Here is a 20,475-nt window from a genome sequence, read left to right as displayed (position 1 = left end):
ATTCTATTTTGTGAATGTCTGTATAGAAGCTGGAAAAAGCAACTTTATCATTGCAAGATGTCATCAAGGACAGATCCAACAATGGAAATTAATATTATGACCAAACCAGCTCTGCAGGCAGAAAGAAGAATGTCATTTAATTCTGAGCACTGTAGAATCAAGAAAGATGGAAAGGATCTCAGATATTTCTATTTTTGACTAACTCAGGTTTAATTGGAACCAAATATTCAAATATAAATAACCATGGAACTCTGAAGGAAGTTAACAGACTCAAAAAAATCTAGAAGTCAGCTCTTGCATCCCAAGGAAGGAAAGAGAATTACAAAAACTGAATGCAAAATAATGACTTGATAAATCGGTTTTCTTCTCAGCTACCTAATCGAATGCTTTAACCTCACTAATTTATAAATTCAAACTGTAGATGCTTTTCTAGTCAGCTATTGCCAATTTACAGTTACAAAAAACTCAATATATACAACATCTTTTATTTACTCTTCAATAAATTTGACATTGTTACTTGTAACAACATGACAGCATTTAACACAACTTGTTCCTTAATGATTTGAAAGTTAATTTACTTGCTTATCAGCTTGAGAGCAATTTAATCAAAGATTATATTTAATTGCTTCCAAAACATATCAACGAGCCAAATGAGACATTAATACCAACCTATCAAATGGAAAATTCCTTTGTGATGAGTAACAGATGGTATTAAGGGTGTTTCTTATTCCTTAATATACATTTGTTAAAACAAATTGAAAGTCAGTTCCCTAAAAAAGTTCAAGATTTGTAAATAAAATATAGTGGCTTACTAAGGAAGTTCTTCGAAGATTGGGATAAATGCTGGACTTAATTCTGAGGCAGACTATAAGAAATGTCACATTATTTTATGACAGAAAAATGTTTAATACCACCTGCCCAGAACAAAGTCATCTATCCCACAAACTTCATCATCATTTACAAAGCATATTTTAAATTGTAAAATTCTAAAGTAAAATAAGTGAATATTTTTTATTTGGAAAAATTGACAGTGAGGTTTGGAATGGCTTGCGACAGTGGAACCCCGACTTAACGTGAATTCAGATATAACGAAATGAGTCATTGGACCGTCCAACGACCAAGTTCCATTCCTTGAGATAGGACGATAAGCGTTAAAAGATGCAGTACCAGGGATGGCCACCCTGTGGTGCAGCAAATGTTTAGAAGTTGCGTGTCTAAATGATAAAGTACAGTAATGTTCATTTTGGTGGGGAATTCATCACATCGATGAAGAGGGGGAACGTGTGTGCAGCCGCGAGCAGGTGGGGCGGGGGGGTGGTGGGGTTGCTGCCACATTTGATGTGTGCATATATTGTACACAGAGGTGAAACCCCAATTTAGCTTGACCTTGCTTTTTTTCGCGGTGATTTTTTTTGGGACCCCAACTATTACATTATAATGGGGCTCCACTGTATTGACCAGAGACAAATTTCCAAAAATGTCAAGAAATGACAGAGTGACGAAGTAACTCTAGTCTCCAGGGAAAAACAACAATTGTGGCAACGTTAACTCATGAATTTATAAACTTAGCAAATCCACTGAAAATCACTAGAATTATTACCAACAGAAAAGAATACTCACCATCCCAAAGTATAACCAATGAATTTACTTCTGCTGGATTCTAAAAAAGTTTCAATGTCTTTTTCCCTAAGGGAGAAGATAAAATGGTTTAGCAACATGGGGGAAGATCTGAAAAAGTATGCTGAGAAATTTGAAATAAACAATTCAAAGTTCCACTTGAGATACAAGTTATCTGAAACAAAAATTGGTGAAAACGCTCAGCAGGCGAGACAACATCTGCGGAAAGAGAAATAATTAACATTTCAGTTTGAAGACCCTTTGTCAAGAGCAGGTGTCAATTCTTGAGAGAAAAAAAAGTTAGTTTTAAGTCACAGAATGTGGGAGAAAGATGATGGAATAAAGGGAAAAATCTCTGACAGGACAAGGCCAGGGTTGGCTTAGTGATAAACTGCTGAAGTCAAATGTTTGAGGACACTAAATTGTACGCACCTAATGCAGGTTACTAGATTGGGAGTGAATCAAGTCAATTTTTGCTTCACTTACAAGTAGTCTAGAACTCAAGAAAAAAGATATCTATCAAGCCCTTCAATCCTGTTCTGCCATTCAATATGACCACAGCTGATCTATGCTGTTCTCAATTCCTCTTCTGTGCCAGTTATTTATAATTGTCAATTCCTCAATCTTTCAAATATTTAACTTTTCCTCAAAAGTATCTAATGATCTAACCTTCACCAACTTTTGGGGCAGGACTTTCAAGATACTTGTAACCTGAATGCCCATGCACACATACTGGGTGTTTCCCAACCAGAGGCCTTGGATGAATCAGGATTCGCAATCTGCTGAGGTTACTTAAGGCTGGGGATCTCAATCTCTACAAGAAGCCCAGGTACGACCTGTGGAAAGCCACCTCTGAAGTAAAATGGCAATTCCGGAGGAAGCTAGAGACAGATACACACCAGCTATGGCAGGGAGTGCAGGCCATTACAGCCTACAAAGCGAGAGCTAACAACAGAGATGGCTGTGATGCTTCATTACCCAATAAGCTGAATACCTATGCTCGCTTTGAGAAGGAAAACCAAACAGTGCCTTCCAGGATCCCTGCAAAGGCTGAGGACCCTGTAATATCTGTTTTTGAGGAAGACATCAAAACATCATTCAAGAGGCTAAACCCTCGCAAGGCATCAGGCCCTGACAGCCCCAACCACTAGCCGAGTGTTCGTGGACATTTTCAACCTCTCACTGCTGCAGTCAGAGATTCCCACCTGCTTCAAAAGGGCATCAATCATCCCGGTGCACAAGAAGAACAGTGGGAGCTGCCTCAACGAATATTGCCCAATAGCACCAACTTCTCCTGTGATGAAATGCTTTAAGAGGCTGGTCACGACCAGAATTAACACATACCTCGGCAAAGGACTGGACTCTGCAATTCGCCCATCATCATAATCGCTCCACAGCAGTCACAACATCGCTGGGTCTCCACTCAGCTCTGGATCACCTCAGAAACAGCAGCTCATACATACAACTGCTCTTCATGGAGTACAGCTCAGCCTTCAACACCATTATTCCCTCAGTGCTAGTCAACAAGCTACAAACTCTAGGCCTCTGCACCACCTCCCCCCCCTTGCAACTGGATCCTTGACTTCCTCATCGAAAGACCAGTCAGTACGAATTGGAAACAATGTCTCCTCCAATCTGATTATCAACACAGGCGCATCTCAAGGATGCGTGCTTAGCCCACTCCTCTTAGATATCCTTGACTGTGTGGCCAGGCACAATTCCAATGCCATCTACAAATTTGCCAATGACACCACAGTTGTCGGCAGAATCACAAACGGCAATGAGAAAGTGTACAGGAAGGAGATAACTTAATTCGTTGAGTGGTGTCATGCCAACAATCTCACACTTAACATTAGCAAAACCAAGATGATGATTGTGGGCACTGGATGAACTCAGGGGAACACGGCCCAGTACTCATCAAGGGCTCAGTAGTGGATAGGGGCAAGAAATTCAACTTCTTGGGTGTCAACATCTCCGAGGACCTGTCCTGGAGCCTCCAAGTCGATGCAATCACAAAGAAGACTCACCAACTGCTATATATTGTGAGATGCTTGAAAAGATTCTGTATGTGACCGAAGACTCTCAAAAATGTTACAGGTGTACTGTGGAGAGCATTCTGGCTGATTGCATCACTGTCTGGTATGGAGTCGCTAACTCTCAGGACAAGAATAAACTCCAGAAGGTTGTTAACTCAGCCTGCGACATCACAGGCACCAGCCTCCATCGAGGACATTTACAAGTGGTGGTGCCTTAATAATGTCCTCAAAAGATCCTCACCACCCAGGCCATGCCCTCTTCACTCTGCTACCATCAGGAAAAAGGTACAGGAGCCTAAAGATGAGCACTCAGCGGCACAAGGACAGCTTCTTCCCCGCTGCCATCAGATTCCTGAATGATCAGGAATCTATGCTGTTCTCAATTTTGTTTTAAAAATTGTTGTAAAAATGGTTCCACTATGATGTTGCCACAAAGCACTGAATTTCGTGACTTGTTCATGACAATAAATTCTGAACCTTTGATGTACACATAGCTCCATTTTAAATGACCAGCAGATTGCATAGACATGCCCCTTGTATGTGACTCTTGAACTCATGAAAACATCTCAACATCTATCCTGTCAAGCCCCCTTAGGATTTCATCCTTTTGAAAGAAAGAAAATGAAAAGGGATTCATTTCCTCTGTATTGGAGAGGCCATACACCGCTTGGGCATTGTGAAGCATCTGCATTCAATTTGCCTGCCAATTCAGTTATCCATCCCTCTGTCCTGTCTAGAGTTTCCTGCTTATAACATTATTATGCCTTCTAATAATAACTCATTTCTCATTCTTCATATGCTGCTTGAACTTGAATATTTCTCACATTTTATAGGTTTGTTACCAAAAATTACTTGAAAATATTTTAATTAATATTTAAAGTATAAACAATTGAACAATACAATTATACGATGTAAAACAATTAAAATAAATTGGAAATTATTTTTTTTCCCCAAAAATCAACACAATTCGAAAATCCAGAGCACATTGGCAAAGCATAACATCAAAAAAGAACCCCAACCCAAAGGAGAAAAAAAGGAATGAAATGAAATTATAAATTATTTTCAAGAACGTTATAATTTTTAAAAAATCTTTACAATTCTCTTTCCTTCTATTATAATTTTATCCAATGTTTACAATATTCGCAGTTGAACAAATCAGTTATCTATATTACCAAAATTTTAAAAGAGAAAATCCCAAAGAAAAACCTGGCCACTAAACAAGGTTAAAAAGATCAAGTGACACCAACATGGAACCAGACAGCACAGCACCAAAGCAACTAAACATCCAAATACTTGAGGTTGTGATAATAGTCCATAAATGGGCCCCAAGTCTTTTGAAAGTTACTATTTGAATCTTTAATGTGTGTGTGTGTGTGTGTGTGTGTGTGTGTGTGTGTGTGTGTGTGTGTGTGTGTGTGTGTGTGTGTGTGTGTGTGTGTGTGTGTGTGGGGGGGTGGGGCATATTGTCTTTCCATTTAATCAAAACGGCATGTCTGGCCATCAAGGAAGTAAAAGATTAAATTCAGTTTTAAGTTGGAGTCAGTAAAACATCATCTTCTTGAAATGATCTGAATAAAGCACTTAAAGGGCAAGGTTCTAATTTGACTTGAGATGTCTTTCTAAAATTTGTTTGTGAATGAATCAATTAAGCATCAAAAATTTTACATTTGTCTAATAAAAATGGGATACCAAAAATAACAATGGCAATTCTTTCCTTTGGAAGTATGCAAAATGTTATTTCAAAATCTTTATCTCCAATCCCTGGATCTTTCCTGGACTCAACACACTAATGGCATTGTGAAGAAAACGTGTCAGCTCCTCTACTTCCTCAGGAGTTTGCAAAGGTTTGGTATGACATCGGAAACCCTGGCAAATTTCTACAGAGGTGTGGTGGAAAGTGTGCTGATCGGTACATCTCGGTCTGGTAAGAGGACACCAACCACACCACCCCCCCCCTCATAAAGCCCTGCAAAAGGTAGTGGACACAGCCCAAGACATCAAAGGCAAAACCCTCCCCACCATCAAGAACACCTATGGGGAATGCTGCCACAATCATCAGGGACTCACTTAAGGACTCTTGCACTTTTTTTTTGCCTCTTTGTATTGCACGGTTGTTTACATTTGTTCATGGTGTGCAGTTTTTTTTTACACTACCAATAAGTGATAATTCTGCCTTGCCCGCAGGAAAAGGAATCTCAGGGTTGTATGTGATGTCATGTATGTACTCTTGACAATAAATCTAAATCTGTATCTGAAATCAATGTACAACTATCCATGGAGCGAAAAGACGAGTTCAACTTTCTGCTCTATTCTCCATACAGGCATGAACATGTAAATGACAGGAGTATTTTGACAAGTGAATAAATGGTGAACCATCATGCAGTTTTGGCATTCAACTTGAAGAAATGAATGATAGGAAAAACCACAGCCTGGCCACAAATGCAGAATCAGAACCTCCTGATCTTTGTGGCCATGGCAGGTTGAGGAAGAACAATGGTAATCAGTACCACCACCACCCAAGGAAGAAAAAATTTCTTGGAATATACTTTACAATGATACTTGCATGGAAAGTTACAGTGATACAACCCAAAAATGAACAAGTAACCCATGAATGAACAGGTTCCTCACCTCACTTTAGGTGCCCAAGGCAATCCCTTTGGAAGAGATAAACGCTCACAGGTAGGGTGAGGGATCGGTGGTGGCAAAACCTCTTCCCTTTCCAAAGGAAATGTTTCTGTCTCAAGTGAATTATCATTATCCTCATTTTCATCATCATCTTCACGAGGATCTTCTGTCTTGTATGGGTCTTTCTCATTGTAAGCATCCAAGTTATCTTGCTTCATAAGTGCCTGCATTTGGATTATACAGAAGAAATTTGAGCAAAATATAAAATCAACTTCCCATGTCCACATTTCTCACAGTACTTTTGAATGATTGTTCCTCCCATTTATATTTAATTCTTTCCAACATGTTTGCAGATGCTTTCCACCTGGCATTTCCTTCTCATCCTTCATGTCCATTTCTTAAACACCACTATGTTTGACCGGTTTAAGATCCACAAAACACAAGACCATGACTGCTACAAGTTAACAATTGTACTGAAGGGAAATCAGAATTTTTTTTCATGTCAAATGTTTAGAAAATAAATGGCTAAAACAAAACCTATCACAAGATACTTCTGATGATCAAATTTAAGAACACGTCACAGCAAACTATTTTGCTCGTCAATGTTTTTCACACTGCTGAAGAAATCCAAATGCAACCTAATCATTCTGTAAAACCAAGAGTTAAATAAACTGAAACTAGTTTCTTTGTACACTGGTGAACGTACATCAACCTCACCTTGTGCTCTCTGCGAGCTCGCTTCTGCTGCTGTTCTATTAAGTCAGAAGCAGATGCTGGTGGTGAGGCAGCTCTCATATTACGGATAACTTTGATGCTGTCTTCAGGAAGTGGTGGGAGACCCAGTGCTTCACGCTTCTTCACTTTAAGAACCTGCAAGTCTTCAAAGCCTCCCAATGACAACTGTTTAAAATGGAAAATTAAAAAGATCTGAAAGATATTATCCTAGACTCTTTGTTAAGCCACCTGATAGCTCAGCCAACTTGGAGAGTCGAGAGAATTCTTGTAGCAATTTAATAATCCATAAATCTTAATGAAATTATTGGTTCAACAATCAATGGAGGGTCTGTTAAACTGCATTCAAATGGGAACATGATATTCAACTTTGGAAGGCACTATAGCTGATCCTAGTCAAATACTTCCCAATTTCAAACTGCGAGACATCAATTCGGAATTAAAATAATTTTACTAATCTATCCATATTTAGCCCATGATGCTGAGATCGATTTAATATCTTGCAAGTTCATAAAACCAACTCAAGGAAAATGCCAAGATCTTTCTCTGACTTTAGAGAACAGTTATTCCTTCTTAACCATCATGAAGATTGGTTATCTTTACTTCATGTGCAAGGTGAAACAACTTCTCAACTGAATATCTAAATAGCTTAATTTTTATTAAACTTACTAATACAGTTTTCCAAAGCAACAACAGGACCTTCTTCATGGGGAAATGTGGAGCATGGCCACTGCAGAATTTGGTTACCATTCCAAACAGCATAACTGAAAATGGCTCATTGTTGTACAAGGATACACCTGTAAGGAAAAAAAAGACCACATCTTGTACAAGCAAGTGAATACATGGTACACTTAAAAAAAAAATCCTGAATAGGATTAAGTAAGGCAAACATTAAATCTTTAACAAAAAATCTAAATATTTTGGGAAACATTTGTTAAAATAACTCAGTGAATATCACATTTTATCATTGTGAGTCTCAACCGAACATAAAACTTCACTTAACATTAATGTAACAGTAAAGTTCCTCATTTTTTAATTCTACCCTAAAAGAAGCCATCAGCCTATTCCAGTGAGTTAATGAAAATAATGCCCCAGGATACTTCAAATAGAAACTTGACAAATTTCAGATCCATAGGGAATGTGATATCAGGGCATTTTGAGAAAAAAAAAATTGGTGAGTGGTAGAGGCTTAGAAAGAAATTGGGAGGGTGTTAGAAAAACAGAGGTAAAGGGATTGAATTCCTAAACTCCAAAAAGTTGGAACAATTAAACATGGGAATCCACAAAGCACCAGTTTTGGAATGTGCAAATTTAGATGTTTTGGATGGTGGAGTTCACAGATCAGAGTGGCTGTGGTGATGGGGGCATGCCACAATTTTGGCAATAGTTCAAAGCAGAAATGAGGATGTTAAATCTGAAGTTCTGTCAGAACAGAAACTAATAAGGGCAGCTTGGAAAAAAAGAGATTTTGAGCAATTTAAGGTACCGACAGCAAAGTGAGCATATTTACTTGAGATAGGTCTAAGATTGTCCAGAAATGTACTATATCTATGACCAGAAATTTAAAAAAAACACAGATGAGGATTCCAGACACCTGATATCATGGAAATAGAACTAGGATGGCACAGAAATGTAGGTATGTGATCAAACATATGCCCATCAAATGAGTCTTACTCAGCTCAAGACAATTCCCTGTAATGGGAAGGAACACAATAAAGAACACTTTTATATTTCTCCCCATTCCAATTAATATTTTAATAACTTTTAAGAATTGAGAGACACGTGGCACCAATTAACTAGGAATTATGATGCACCAAATTTTAAAATTTGGATTTCTTTATGCTTAGAACATTTTATTAGTCGGACAAAATTTACATCCACACCTAAATCTGTTCTGAAGGTCTCTCTCATTGCTCTCCATTCTGGATTATCCTCATCTGTTTCCTGACGGATTGTTTCCACCATCAAGTACATAATGTTCAGCAGCACTCTGGGAAATAGAGATATGGAGCAAATTGGGGAAAAAGCATGAACAAATACAAAGAGTTTAACATTCACTGAACTCAAAGAAATCCCAGGTAATAAACAAGAGCACATGACATTAATGCTTTAATTCTGGACAAAGCCCTGCAGTATAATCTTTGATTCAACACCTACCTTTATAATAGTCTTTACCCTATTACACAAGCCCCATAAATGGCTTTGCATTATGGTCTTTGAGCTGGCAACTATACAAGCTGGAGCTAATTGTACAGGCAAAGCAAAAATATCTCAATGACCAGAAAAGATTCTGCTTTCAATTTAGGATTTGGTAAATTCAACATCAGGCAAATTAAGAGTTTAGTCAGAAACCTGAGTTGAGGGTCTATATGTGTATAGCGTAGACCTAGCTTTATACATGAAAGGCCAGAGAACCTTTTCTCCAGGCAAAACAATCAAAGGGATCATTTCCGAAGAAGATAAAATATGGTGAAAGAAGTAGAAAGGATAAAATTTAGAACATTTATTCAAATTATGACAGTAAGAAAGAGGGAGATTAGGGAATTATGGCAAGTAATTCTGCACAGAAAATTAGTCCTTGGGATAATTAGGATAAGGAGGCAAAAAACATATCTCTGCTACAGTGGGTTAGAGTACTTGCCTATTCAAATGCAATAATTATCTTTTTTTTACCTGAGATCTGTACTGTCAGCCAAAGAGATTGCTGGCTTCCTTACTGCATTACTGCATGCAGCGCTGTTGCTGGAAGATAAAATCAAGTTTAATAATGAGAACACAATCACCTGCACACAAATATTCCTAAATAAATACAGGTTCTCCCTGACTTACTACCGTAACTTGGACTGAAGGATAGGTCTTATCTCAGAATGGACACATCAGAATTGCATACATTTATTAAAACAATAAAAAGAAAAAATATAAAATTTACACAGTTTATGTTGTATTTAACAAACTATAACAGGGATACAGAGCATGTAAGAGCCAAAATATACACACTTACCTTGTTAGTCGGCGTTCCAGGGTCCGTAGGCTGGGCGCGACAATTTTGATTCCTGTGCGCATGCACGAGTCTTGAGTTGGCAACTCGACCGAAGACTTGTGCACATGTGCAGGAATCAAGATGTCCACACCCATCCTACGGACTCTGGGATGCCAACTAACAAGGCAAGTATGCATATTTTTGCTCCTACATGCCCTGAATCCCCGTTATATTTTGTCAAATACAACAAAATATTCATGAATTTTTTATTTTTTTTTAAAACAAATTTTTGGTCGTATGTGCAGATGGACCCAAGTCATATAGGTCACAAGTCATGGAGTACCTGTACTTATCCTAATTCTGAAATATTCAAAATCATTAGGAATGATATGGCTCAAATGAAAGGCATCAGAGTACACTTCATATCACCTTGGATTCAATTTCCATTAACATATTAACCACAATAGCAACTGACCAAAGTTAATTTGTGGCACGGCTGGTGTAGTGGTTAGTGCAAAGTGTTTACAGCACCAGCAAACAGAACAGTGGCTCGAATCTTGCGCGGTCTGTACATTCTCCCGTGTCTGTGTGTGCTTTCCCTGGGGGCTCCGGTTTCCTCCCACTATTTGAAATGTATCGGGGGTGTAGGTTAATTAGACGACCACAGAATCATGGGCTGAAATTGCCTGTTACTGTGCTGTATATCTAAAAATTTTTTTTAGCCTGTATTGTAACATAACATTTCAGAGCTATTAACATTGTTCTGTAGTTTTTTTTTAAAACAAGCCCACCTCAACTAAAACTATGAAATGTATTTCTATTATTGTGGTAGGTGTTTTTAATTGAACATTCATTCGTGTCTCATTTTTGAATCCTTCCAAATTGCATTAAATTATATTCTCCATAACCTCAATCTCTGTCTTCTTATCCCATTCACCATAAAATATGGCTCCAGCCCATTTCCACTGAGCAGAAGGATGGGATTATCTTTATTTGCTTCTAATCTGAACAATTCAAATTTACTTTCACAGCAGTTTCTCTTTCAACCTCTGCAAAGGTTCATCACAATGAATTATCCTGAACTCCAACCCACATCTTAATCTCAAAAACAGATGGCTGGATGCTGGGAATGGGAGAAGCTTGTGGTCTTTGCTATTGCAATGTTCAATCAATGACATGTAAAGACAGGTAACCCTCCTTACTGAAATACGCAAATGCTCCAAGCTGGAAGCTATACTGTTTCTTAGAAAAACATTGTACCTGAAATTCTGCAGGTCCTGTACTGTGTGATAATTGAAAGATGTGCCATATAGAGATGTTGAACAGAGTAGCCCATTAGCCAGTCACACTGAAGACCAATCATAAAACATCTAAGAAAATTTTTATTTTGATAAGATTGAGAATGAGAGATCCCTTCTTGGGCAATATTTTCAAATTACTCAAGCTCTCACTTTATGGATGTCTCACAGGGGAACAGACTAATTTTTCTCTCTCCCAGAGGGTTGGGCTGAATGACAGGTTCACTTGCAGCATATGAAGTCCAATATTGTTCTTTCCCCTCCCCCAGTGTATGCCTCAGGTATCCAATGAGATCATTCTGCCAACTTTAAATTAATTGAGAATTTCTTCCTAAATTTCTGTGCTGAAAGAGCTCAAAATGATGTTTAATGTAAGTCTCGCTTTCAATCTGTCACGAAGGAATCATATTTTCCTCATTCAGTTTTAGAGAGCATTAAATCACTTAGCAAAGAAGAGGCCGTTCGCTGAACGAGTCAATATTGGTCACTGGATAGATCTGACCAATTAATTTCATCATTGTTTTTTCCCCTCATTGTTCACCTTGAATTGATCAAAAAGAAAATCAAAAAGCTGCTTAAAACTTGAGCAACCAACCAATCAGAGAACAATTTGCAAATAATTTCACTGTGTTTTAAATGTTTGACATAACATCCACTTGATCATGAAATCCTTGTGCGTGCCCATGTATTTTTGGCACTCACTCAATCTCCATGCTGAGTAGCTCCACCAATGCAGTAAAGGTGCCAACCTCGAGCAACAGGAATACATTATATCTCATCCACTGTTGGACCTCTCCCTCAGAATTACATTCACCAAAGGTACCTGCAAGCCAAAATAAAGGATTACAACTTGCCTGCTCTAATTTTGTTCTACAGGTAATATCAAATCATATTTACATAGAATTTAACATTAATAATATTCCAAGCATGACAGATGGCAATAGTTTGGAGGGTAAGGAGGGAGGGGCTGGATTCTGAACCATTTCCTTTTAAATTTCTATTCCCCTATCAGCCTATTTCCTCCTATAATACTCCCCCAAATGTTTCCACTCCCAAATTTTTTCCACTTAACCCTACATATTCCTTTGCAGATTCCACATCCTCCTCAAAACTTGTTTTCCAACATATACTTGTATTATCAGCAAGCTTAGTTGCATTACACTCTATCAATTTAAATCATTAAATACTTCGTCGAGACTTTAACACTGATGTCTGTGACACCTCATTACAAAATAGAATCAGAGAGATTCAAGGAAATGGGCATTTTGTCCTACCAAGTCCATGCCTGCCATCAACCATCTATTTTTACACTAATCCTACCCTCATTCACTTAGCAACCTGAAAACTACTCATCTTCCCCAAAACTTTCTGTTAACTACTCCTCTACCCACACTTGGATATAATTTCAAATCCATGAGCGAATACTAACCTTTGAAGTAGGACCTTACCAAATGCTTTTTGGAAATCTAAATACAAATCAACTGAATTTCTCCTCAATTTAAGGGCAAAAGGCAATTTCAATAAATGCTTAAATGAACTAAGGAAAAGAGATGGAGTTAACAGAGCAAAACTGTCTCAAATGGTTTTGGAGACTAAGAAAGGAAGCAGGTTTGAAAATTGGAGCCAAGCCTTTCAGGATGGAAAGAAAGTGGATAGAGGGTGATAACTTGAAACTCCAGAATAATAGTCACTGAAAATCAGCAAAAAAATCACCAAAAAACCCAGATAAATAAAAGATGTTACCTTGTGCCATATAGAGTATGGCGCGAGCCACTTTCAGTCTCTTCTCCCTGGCAGTTACCTCCAAGCCATCCAGCAAACGCATGGCATGAGCCTGGTGCTCGGAGATATCCACTTCTGTCCATTTCTTGTCTTTCACTGCACAGCAAATAATTGGCATGTATTTGTGACTCAAACTGGGCAATGGTAAGCCATAGTGGGCTAGAAAAGTACATCATCAGTTCTCATAAAAAAATTAAACCCTGTGAACCTAGTATTCACAATTGGAACAGCCACGTAATAAATAATGATGCTACTATGACCTAAAACTTGACATTTAATGCAGCTGTGCCAGAAGCAGGAATAAGCCACACAATGAACAAAACATCAAAATGAATTGCAGAATTTTAGATAATGCATCTGAAATGAAACCAGAGGAGCTAATCTTCCATAAAGTGGCAGGTCAAGACTCATTCTGCCTCCACTTTGTGAAAATGTACTATGGAGTATATTAATTGGGAGGAATCAAAATTATTTGATTTAATTCTGAGAAATGAAGCATAGCAAATGACCAGTGCAATAATTTTTTTGGGCAGTGGAGACCAGACAAGAGGCGAGAAGAAACTTTGGGATAAATTAAAAGAATTATGAACTGGAAAAAGATCTAAGGAATGATTTAGTCCCAGATGAACAAGGGAAGCCAGATCATCTGTGGAAAACCTTAAAATGTGAAATGGAGAGTCTTTAAATATATTTCTGGAATGGTCATGAAGAAAACATTTAAGTAAAATATTATTAAATGTTGTCAAGATTGCTATTTGCACAGACACTTAAGGCCTTGAGTCTTTGAGGTGAACTTTATCTATTTCTACAGTATATTTTAAATAAAAACAATATTTAAGAGCAAAAAGCTTGGCATTACCATGAGTCTTGAATTCATCCTCAAAGCATTTTCTGTTTAAGTGAAGCTCAGGACCCTCTGTGTAGCTGTACAGTTCTATTAAATATATGAATTATTTTGAAATGTTAATTAAGAACATAACTTGTGTCATTAAAACTATTAATGGATAATCATGCAAAATACAAATTATTTTTTTTTTAAAAAAGGAGATTTTTACTTCCTTTATTTTCATTGCACAGTAAAATCCCTGGTATCTGCACATTTGGGAATCGTAGATGCCAGGGAAGTGAATTTCCCATTGCTTGAGACTGTGTGTTGTGTGAATGGAGAACTCATGGCAAAGTGCGCCAATTTTAAACATCAGCATTTTTTTTTAACCCCATTTATTTTCTACGATTTTTTTTGCCAGTTACTTGAATTATGAAAAACAGGAATTTTACTGACTCTTGTTTTGTTGAATACTACTAATATGTATCACTTGATCATCATTTTTCTTTGTCTCCCTACTCTCTTCTTCTGTGTGCACAATAATTTCTTCACAATTCTTTCCTCCTCATCAACTGCTCATTTCAGTGAACTTTGGAGAAAATATCAACCAAGTCGTTTTGACCTGCTCAGTTCATCCAGTATTGTGTGTTTTCATGAAGCACAAGCAAAGCAAGGAAGTGGATAAACGTACAACAGAGAGAGGAAAAGGAATTTAAGGATCATGTTAACTCCCACAACCTGCATTTTAGCATCTCCTATCACCAACTCAGGCCAGGGAGAAGATCAAAAATACGACAATAAGAATCTATTCTCTATTGCTGTATTCACCAGAATCATTTAAAATAAAATTGCTTCCTGTCATTGTATGTAACTGTGTCCAGCTGCAAGTGTCGACTGTTTATGTAAATTGCTCAAGTCAAGCAAGTGGTGCGACAGAATAAATTTCCCCCATTCTGTCTGAGACAAAAAAGCCAAAGAGCCCACCAGGTTCAGAGCTGGCTGGCTGCCTCAATCTATCAGTTCACATCTAATAGCATCACATTTTATTTTTTGATCTGAAAAAATGATATTTTTTATCTGGAAAAATCTTTTCATAAATTATCGTTAACTTTCTTTTTTTTTTAATATTTTAAAGTTTTTCTACTCAAACTCCAACATTTCAGATTTGTTAATTCTATACAAACTTTTCATAGAATTTAGAGTTCTTTTCATTCCCCCCCCCCCCCCCCCCCCAAAACACTGAACACTTAACACCAAGTTAATTACACACAGTGACCCAAACACTCACAGCAAAGGTATGAAACTTGTATTGGGGGGGGGGGGGGTTTATGGTTTAACTTTCCATTCTTACCAGAAAGCTCAGCTGCCCATTTGTCACTATCAGAATATTCAAATTCCAGATCAGGTGACTCAGAGAACCCCTAGGATTAGGAAGAAAGAAGTCAAACAAAAATGCAATTAAATATCAGAGCCAACAGTCAGTGCATAGAAATTCTACAATGTTTAAATACAAAGCAACAAAACTGAAAATATTGAAAATCACCATTTACTTAAATATTTTAACAACGCTTTGGGAAAAATAGCATTTTCTAAATGCAGATGACACCAAATGCAAGGGAAAACCAATAGAGATGAAGACTTTCTTTAACATTAAATTTTTGTACGTGGTCAAATCTGGCATAGCCAGCATTGAAACTTATTCATGATTATTCTCAAGAAGTTGAAGGTCAACCATCTCTTCTTGAACAGCTTCAGACATTCTGTATGAATGCTATTACAAGATTTAGACGAAGCAATAATGAAAGACTGAAAATACATTTCCAAGTCAAGAAAGTGCACAGCACGGAAGGGATTCTCAAGATTCCTTTTAATGATGTAATAAAACAGGTGTAATATTACACAAAATTTGCTTTTGTGTGCCTTAAGGAAAACAGATTCACCATTAGTAGAAATTGCCAGGTTCCCCTTACAGCCAGAGAAAGAGAAGAGAAGGCCCTCCATAACCAGAGACACCGAGTGTCTCTGGATTCACCTCCAGTGTTCATGCCATCTCCCCAGCCACACAGATTCTAGTCCAAACAAGTGGCAATCTGAGCTCCAGATCCGAACCTCTGACATAATCAGGAAACCTTCAGCACCCTTGGAACCCTTCTCGCATCCTGTGCTGATACCAGGTACTCCTCAGCCATTCTCCAGCAGTCCACAGCCTGGTGTGAGTTCTCTGATCGCAGTTGACAACAGCCCACAGCCTGCGTGGGTTCCTCGCCTCCAATCACCAAAAGCCTGACACCTGTGCTCTTGATCCTGATGGTGCTTCCAGTTTCCTTGCAGTCTTGCTAGTAGTCATGAGTTTAGGAGGTTTGGCAAGCCACGCATTTAGTAGATGGTGCAAATTATAGCCACCGTGTTACTGGATCAGACAATGAATGTCTAAGGTGGGTTATTTTGTTCTGGATGTTGTTGATTTTTGATGGATTTCATCTCATCCAGGCAAGTGAAGGGTATTACATTATGCTCCTATCTTGCGCTTTGTATATAGTGGAAACACTCTGTGGCGACAGGAAACAAGCTATTCACTCCTCGTTACTCTGCTTCAAAGATGCTCTTGCGGTCATAATATTTATGTTATGAATCAAGTTGAGCTTCCAATAAAATGAGATTGCCAAGATGTTAATATAGGGGAGATAAATGAATCTCAAATGTCGGTGATTGGACTTGCTTGTTGGAAATATTCGTTGCTTTACAGTTCTGGGGTGCAAAAGCCACATCAACCCATGCCTGAATATAGTCCACCTGGACACCCTACAACCAGGAAGCATTAGCATAGACTTCTCCAGTTTCCATTAGCCTCCAACATTTCCCCCCCACCCCCCCAAAACATCTATCCCTGTCTTCTTTCCCTTGTCCCTTATCTCCTTTCCCTCAGAGCCAAAATTCCCCCATGTTCCAACCAATTCTCGCCTTTCCTTTCATCCGTCCTCACATCCATAATAAAAAATTCCACCTTTTGTCTGTTGGTCTGTACTCCTCCCCCTTTCTTTCCTTCTCCTCAGCCTTTTAATTCCTGTTCCGGCCTGCTTTTTACATTGAAGAGGGACTCTTGCCTGAAACATTGGTTATATATCTCTACCTCCTATGGGTGCTGCAAGACCTGCTGACTTCCTCCAGCATCTCTGTGTATTTACTACAACTGATAGTTTCTGGAAACTTTTGTGTTGCTCTCTTTGCTGCAGCTCTGCATGGACTACTTCATTTTCTAATTATTTTTGATAGGAATTGTACACTTTGTGGACATCAGTGAATATCCCCATTAATGATCTGAAGACAGAAGAAAGATTACAAGCAAATCAAAGGATTTGAGTAGATAATAGTGGCTTGAGGAGCTTTTGCAGCTCTATTTTAGGGCTAACTTGATTGGTCTCCAACAGCCACCATCATCTGTGCAATAGATTTCAGATTCAAATTAATTGTCAGAGTACAAGCATGATATAACAAAACCCTGAGATTCTTTTTCCTCTGGGAGAGGAAGAATTACCACTTATTGGTTATACAAAAACGGTACTTAATGTACACATGTAAACAAACAAAGAAATGTAAACAAATTGACTGCAATAGAGAAAAAAAATCAATAAAGTGCAAAAGAAAAAGTCCTTAAATGAGTCCCTGATTAAGTTTGTTGTTGAGGAGTCAAATGGAGGAGGGGTACCAGTTGTTCCTAAACCAGGAGGACCATGTCTTTTAATTTTCAATTGACTGAAAACCCCTTTTTGAAGGGGGGGGGGGGGGAGAAGGAAACCATAGCTCCCAGGGAAAACCCATGGAGACATGGGGAGAATGTACAAACTCCTTACAGACAGCACGGTATTCGAACCCCCAGTCCCTATCCCTGGTGCTGCAACAGCGTTGCGCTAACCACACGGCCCTGTCTTGTGGTACCTACACCTCTTTTCTGATGGTAGCAGCGAGAACAGAATGAGTGCTGGGTGGTGTGGATCCTCGACGATTGCTGCTGCTCTCCAGCGGCAGCATTCCGTGTCGTTGTTCTCGATGGTGTGGAGGTTTTTGCCAGTGACGTCCTGAGGTGTGTCCACTATCTTTCCAGGGCTTTATGCTCAGGGGCATTGTTATCCCCATACCAAACTGTGATGCAGCTGGTCAGCACGCTTTGCATCACACATCTGTAGATGATTAGAGCCACAACTGTTTTCCCCTGATGCTCCAGGAAAGAGCTCCAACAATGTGACCTGAAACCTTAACTCTGTTCCTCTTCCTGCAGATGCTTTCTGACTCGTTTCCAGCATTTTATTTTTCTAGATTTCAAGCAAGTTTCCTTCTTTGTCATTTCGAGAAGCAAAAGCAAGCAGAAGACCACAGAGGTATACAATTGCACCAACCTCCTATTCCATCAGCTGCTCTTCTCATCAGCTACCTCAAAATCCACAAAACGAGTGGGTCATCAACAGACAAGTTGGTTTGAGGGATGCGAAACAGAATCAGAATTTATCGTCATGAACATGTCACGAAATCCGTTGTTTTGTGGGAACATCACAGTGCAAACATTTCTCTAAAAACCACACTTCAAAACAAATAAAGAAATAGAGCAAGAAAAAGTGAGGTAGCGCCTGTGGTTCATCGTTCATTCAGGAATATGATGGCAGAGGGGATGAAGCAGTCCTTGTCATCAGGCTCCTGTACCTTTAACCCCCACCCCCCCCATAGTAGCAGTGGGACGAGGGCCTGGCCTGGGTGATGGGGGTTCTGGAGGTTAGAGGCTGCTTTCTTAAGGCACCGTCTCTTGGAGATGCCCTCGATGGAATGAGTCTGGTGCCCGTGATAGCGCAGGTCGAGCTAACAACTCTCTTGTCCATTGACTGTGCAATTCTGCAGCATGGGGCAGCTAATAAAGGAGGGTGCCATGGAAAGATGGCAGGGGACTGAACCCTTGAAGGAAGAACTGCCAGTGGGGTACAGGAAAGGGCTGGAGACAGGTGGCATTGACATTAAAGGGACAGAATGCTACTAATAGGTACCCAGAGAAGCAATAAAGATGGGGCCATTTAAAATGTGTTAAATGCAAACCAAAATGAGCATGCAGAAGGCTGGCATTGAACCACATCCCGCCCCTCCCTCCGTCACTCTGCCCTGGGCCCATTGACGCTCCTCACCTCCGAGTCTTTCCTCTGGTTCCTGAAGAACTCGCGGCCTTTCGGCAAAGCCCTGGGCTTGCCAAAACTGTTGTTGGCCGGAGGTGTGGCAGCGGGTACCGGCGCTGTCCCCAGCACAGGTCCGGGCCCGACAGGCAGCGGCCCACCGCCCGTCTCCATCGCCGGCTTGGCCCGCCCGCTTCTCGCGAGATCCACCGCATCATTCTGACGTCATCCCGACGCCGGGTTCCTTTCGCACTTTACGTGGCCGCCCTAAGGAGCCGGGTGCCCTTCCCATTATGGCCGCCCTGAGGAGCCGGGTGCCCTTCCCATTATGGCCGCCCTGAGGAGCCGGGTGCCCTTCTCATTATGGCCGCCCTGAGGAGCCGGGTGTCCTTCCCATCATGGCCGCCTGTAAGTCCCACCTCCTTCACCCTACTTTGCACTCGCTGAGCAGCCGCTAATAATAGGATGAGAGGTGCTATCACCTCACAGAATATAAATTACGTCTTGTTCAAACTTGGTGTTGATGCAAGATCACCTGAAACTAGAGAGAATCAGAATGTTTATTGTCAGGAACAAGTCACGAAATTTATGGTTTTCCAGCAAACAACATCTTACCAAAAAAAGTGCACGAAAGTCAAAGTAAGGCATCGTCTTTGGTTCATTGTCCATTCAGGAATCTGATGGCGGAGGTGAAGAAGCTGTCCTTGTGTCGCTGAGTGCTCATCTTCAGGCACCTGTACCTTTTTTCCCATGGTAGCAGAGTGAAGAGGGTGCGGCCTGGGTAGCGAGGATGGAGGGCTGCTTTTTAAAGACACCGCCTCTTGGAGATATCCTCGATGCAGTGAAGACTGGTACCCGTGATGTTGCAGGCCGAATTGACATCTGTCTGGAGATTTTTCTTGTCCTGAGCGATGGCACCTCCGTAACAGACAGTGATGCAACCAGCCAGAAAGCTCTCCACTGTACACCTGTAGAAGTTTTCAAGAGTCTTCGGTGACATACTTAATCTCCTCAAACACCTCACAAAGTATATCTGCTGGCGAGCCTTCTTCATGATTGCATCAACATGGAGGTTCCAGGACAAATCTTCGGAGATGTTGACACCCAGGAATTTGAAGTTCTTAACCCTCTCCAGTATTGAGCCCTCAATGAGGATTTGAGTCCAGGAGTAGGGAGATCCTGCTGCAGCTGGACAGGGCCTTGGTGAGACCACACGTAGAGTACTGCCTGCAGTTTTGGTCACCTTATCTGAGGAAGGATATCCTTGCCTTGAAGGGGGTGCAGAGAAGGTTCACTGGGCTGATACTGGGGATGGAGGGACTCGCATATGAAGAAAGGTTGGATAGACTAGGCTTGTATTCTCTGGAATTTAGAAGATTGGCAGGGGGGTCTTATAGAAACATAAAATTCTTAAGGGTTTAGACAGACT

General features: G+C 39.9%; 1 protein-coding gene across 4 annotated transcripts in view; it reads right to left on the bottom strand.

The window, feature by feature from the left end:
- The window catches only part of LOC138765097 (striatin-interacting protein 1 homolog), a 46,195-nt gene extending 26,959 nt beyond the window's left edge, over positions 1-19,236 (bottom strand). For 2 of the 4 annotated variants that reach the window (XM_069941812.1, XM_069941815.1), the window contains exons 1-11: positions 19,062-19,236; positions 15,248-15,317; positions 13,930-14,004; positions 13,032-13,166; positions 11,991-12,111; positions 9,684-9,752; positions 8,894-9,000; positions 7,680-7,807; positions 6,996-7,178; positions 6,282-6,502; positions 1,621-1,686 (exon numbers count right to left, since the gene is read on the bottom strand). In XM_069941812.1, coding sequence (XP_069797913.1) covers positions 1,621-1,686; positions 6,282-6,502; positions 6,996-7,178; positions 7,680-7,807; positions 8,894-9,000; positions 9,684-9,752; positions 11,991-12,111; positions 13,032-13,166; positions 13,930-14,004; positions 15,248-15,317; positions 19,062-19,220 — 1,334 coding nt within the window. In that variant the 5' untranslated portion in view covers positions 19,221-19,236. The remainder of the gene's footprint in view (positions 1-1,620; positions 1,687-6,281; positions 6,503-6,995; positions 7,179-7,679; positions 7,808-8,893; positions 9,001-9,683; positions 9,753-11,990; positions 12,112-13,031; positions 13,167-13,929; positions 14,005-15,247; positions 15,318-19,061) is intronic. The other 2 variants (XM_069941814.1, XM_069941813.1) reach the window with 2 other exon arrangements.
- Between the last annotated feature and the right edge of the window lie 1,239 nt (positions 19,237-20,475).

The sequence above is a fragment of the Narcine bancroftii genome, chromosome 5, assembly GCF_036971445.1.
Source record: "Narcine bancroftii isolate sNarBan1 chromosome 5, sNarBan1.hap1, whole genome shotgun sequence".
In the NCBI taxonomy this organism is placed as follows: Eukaryota; Metazoa; Chordata; class Chondrichthyes; order Torpediniformes; family Narcinidae; genus Narcine; species Narcine bancroftii.
Note: the sequence above shows the minus strand (reverse complement) of the source record. Positions and strands in the feature narration are given on the sequence as shown.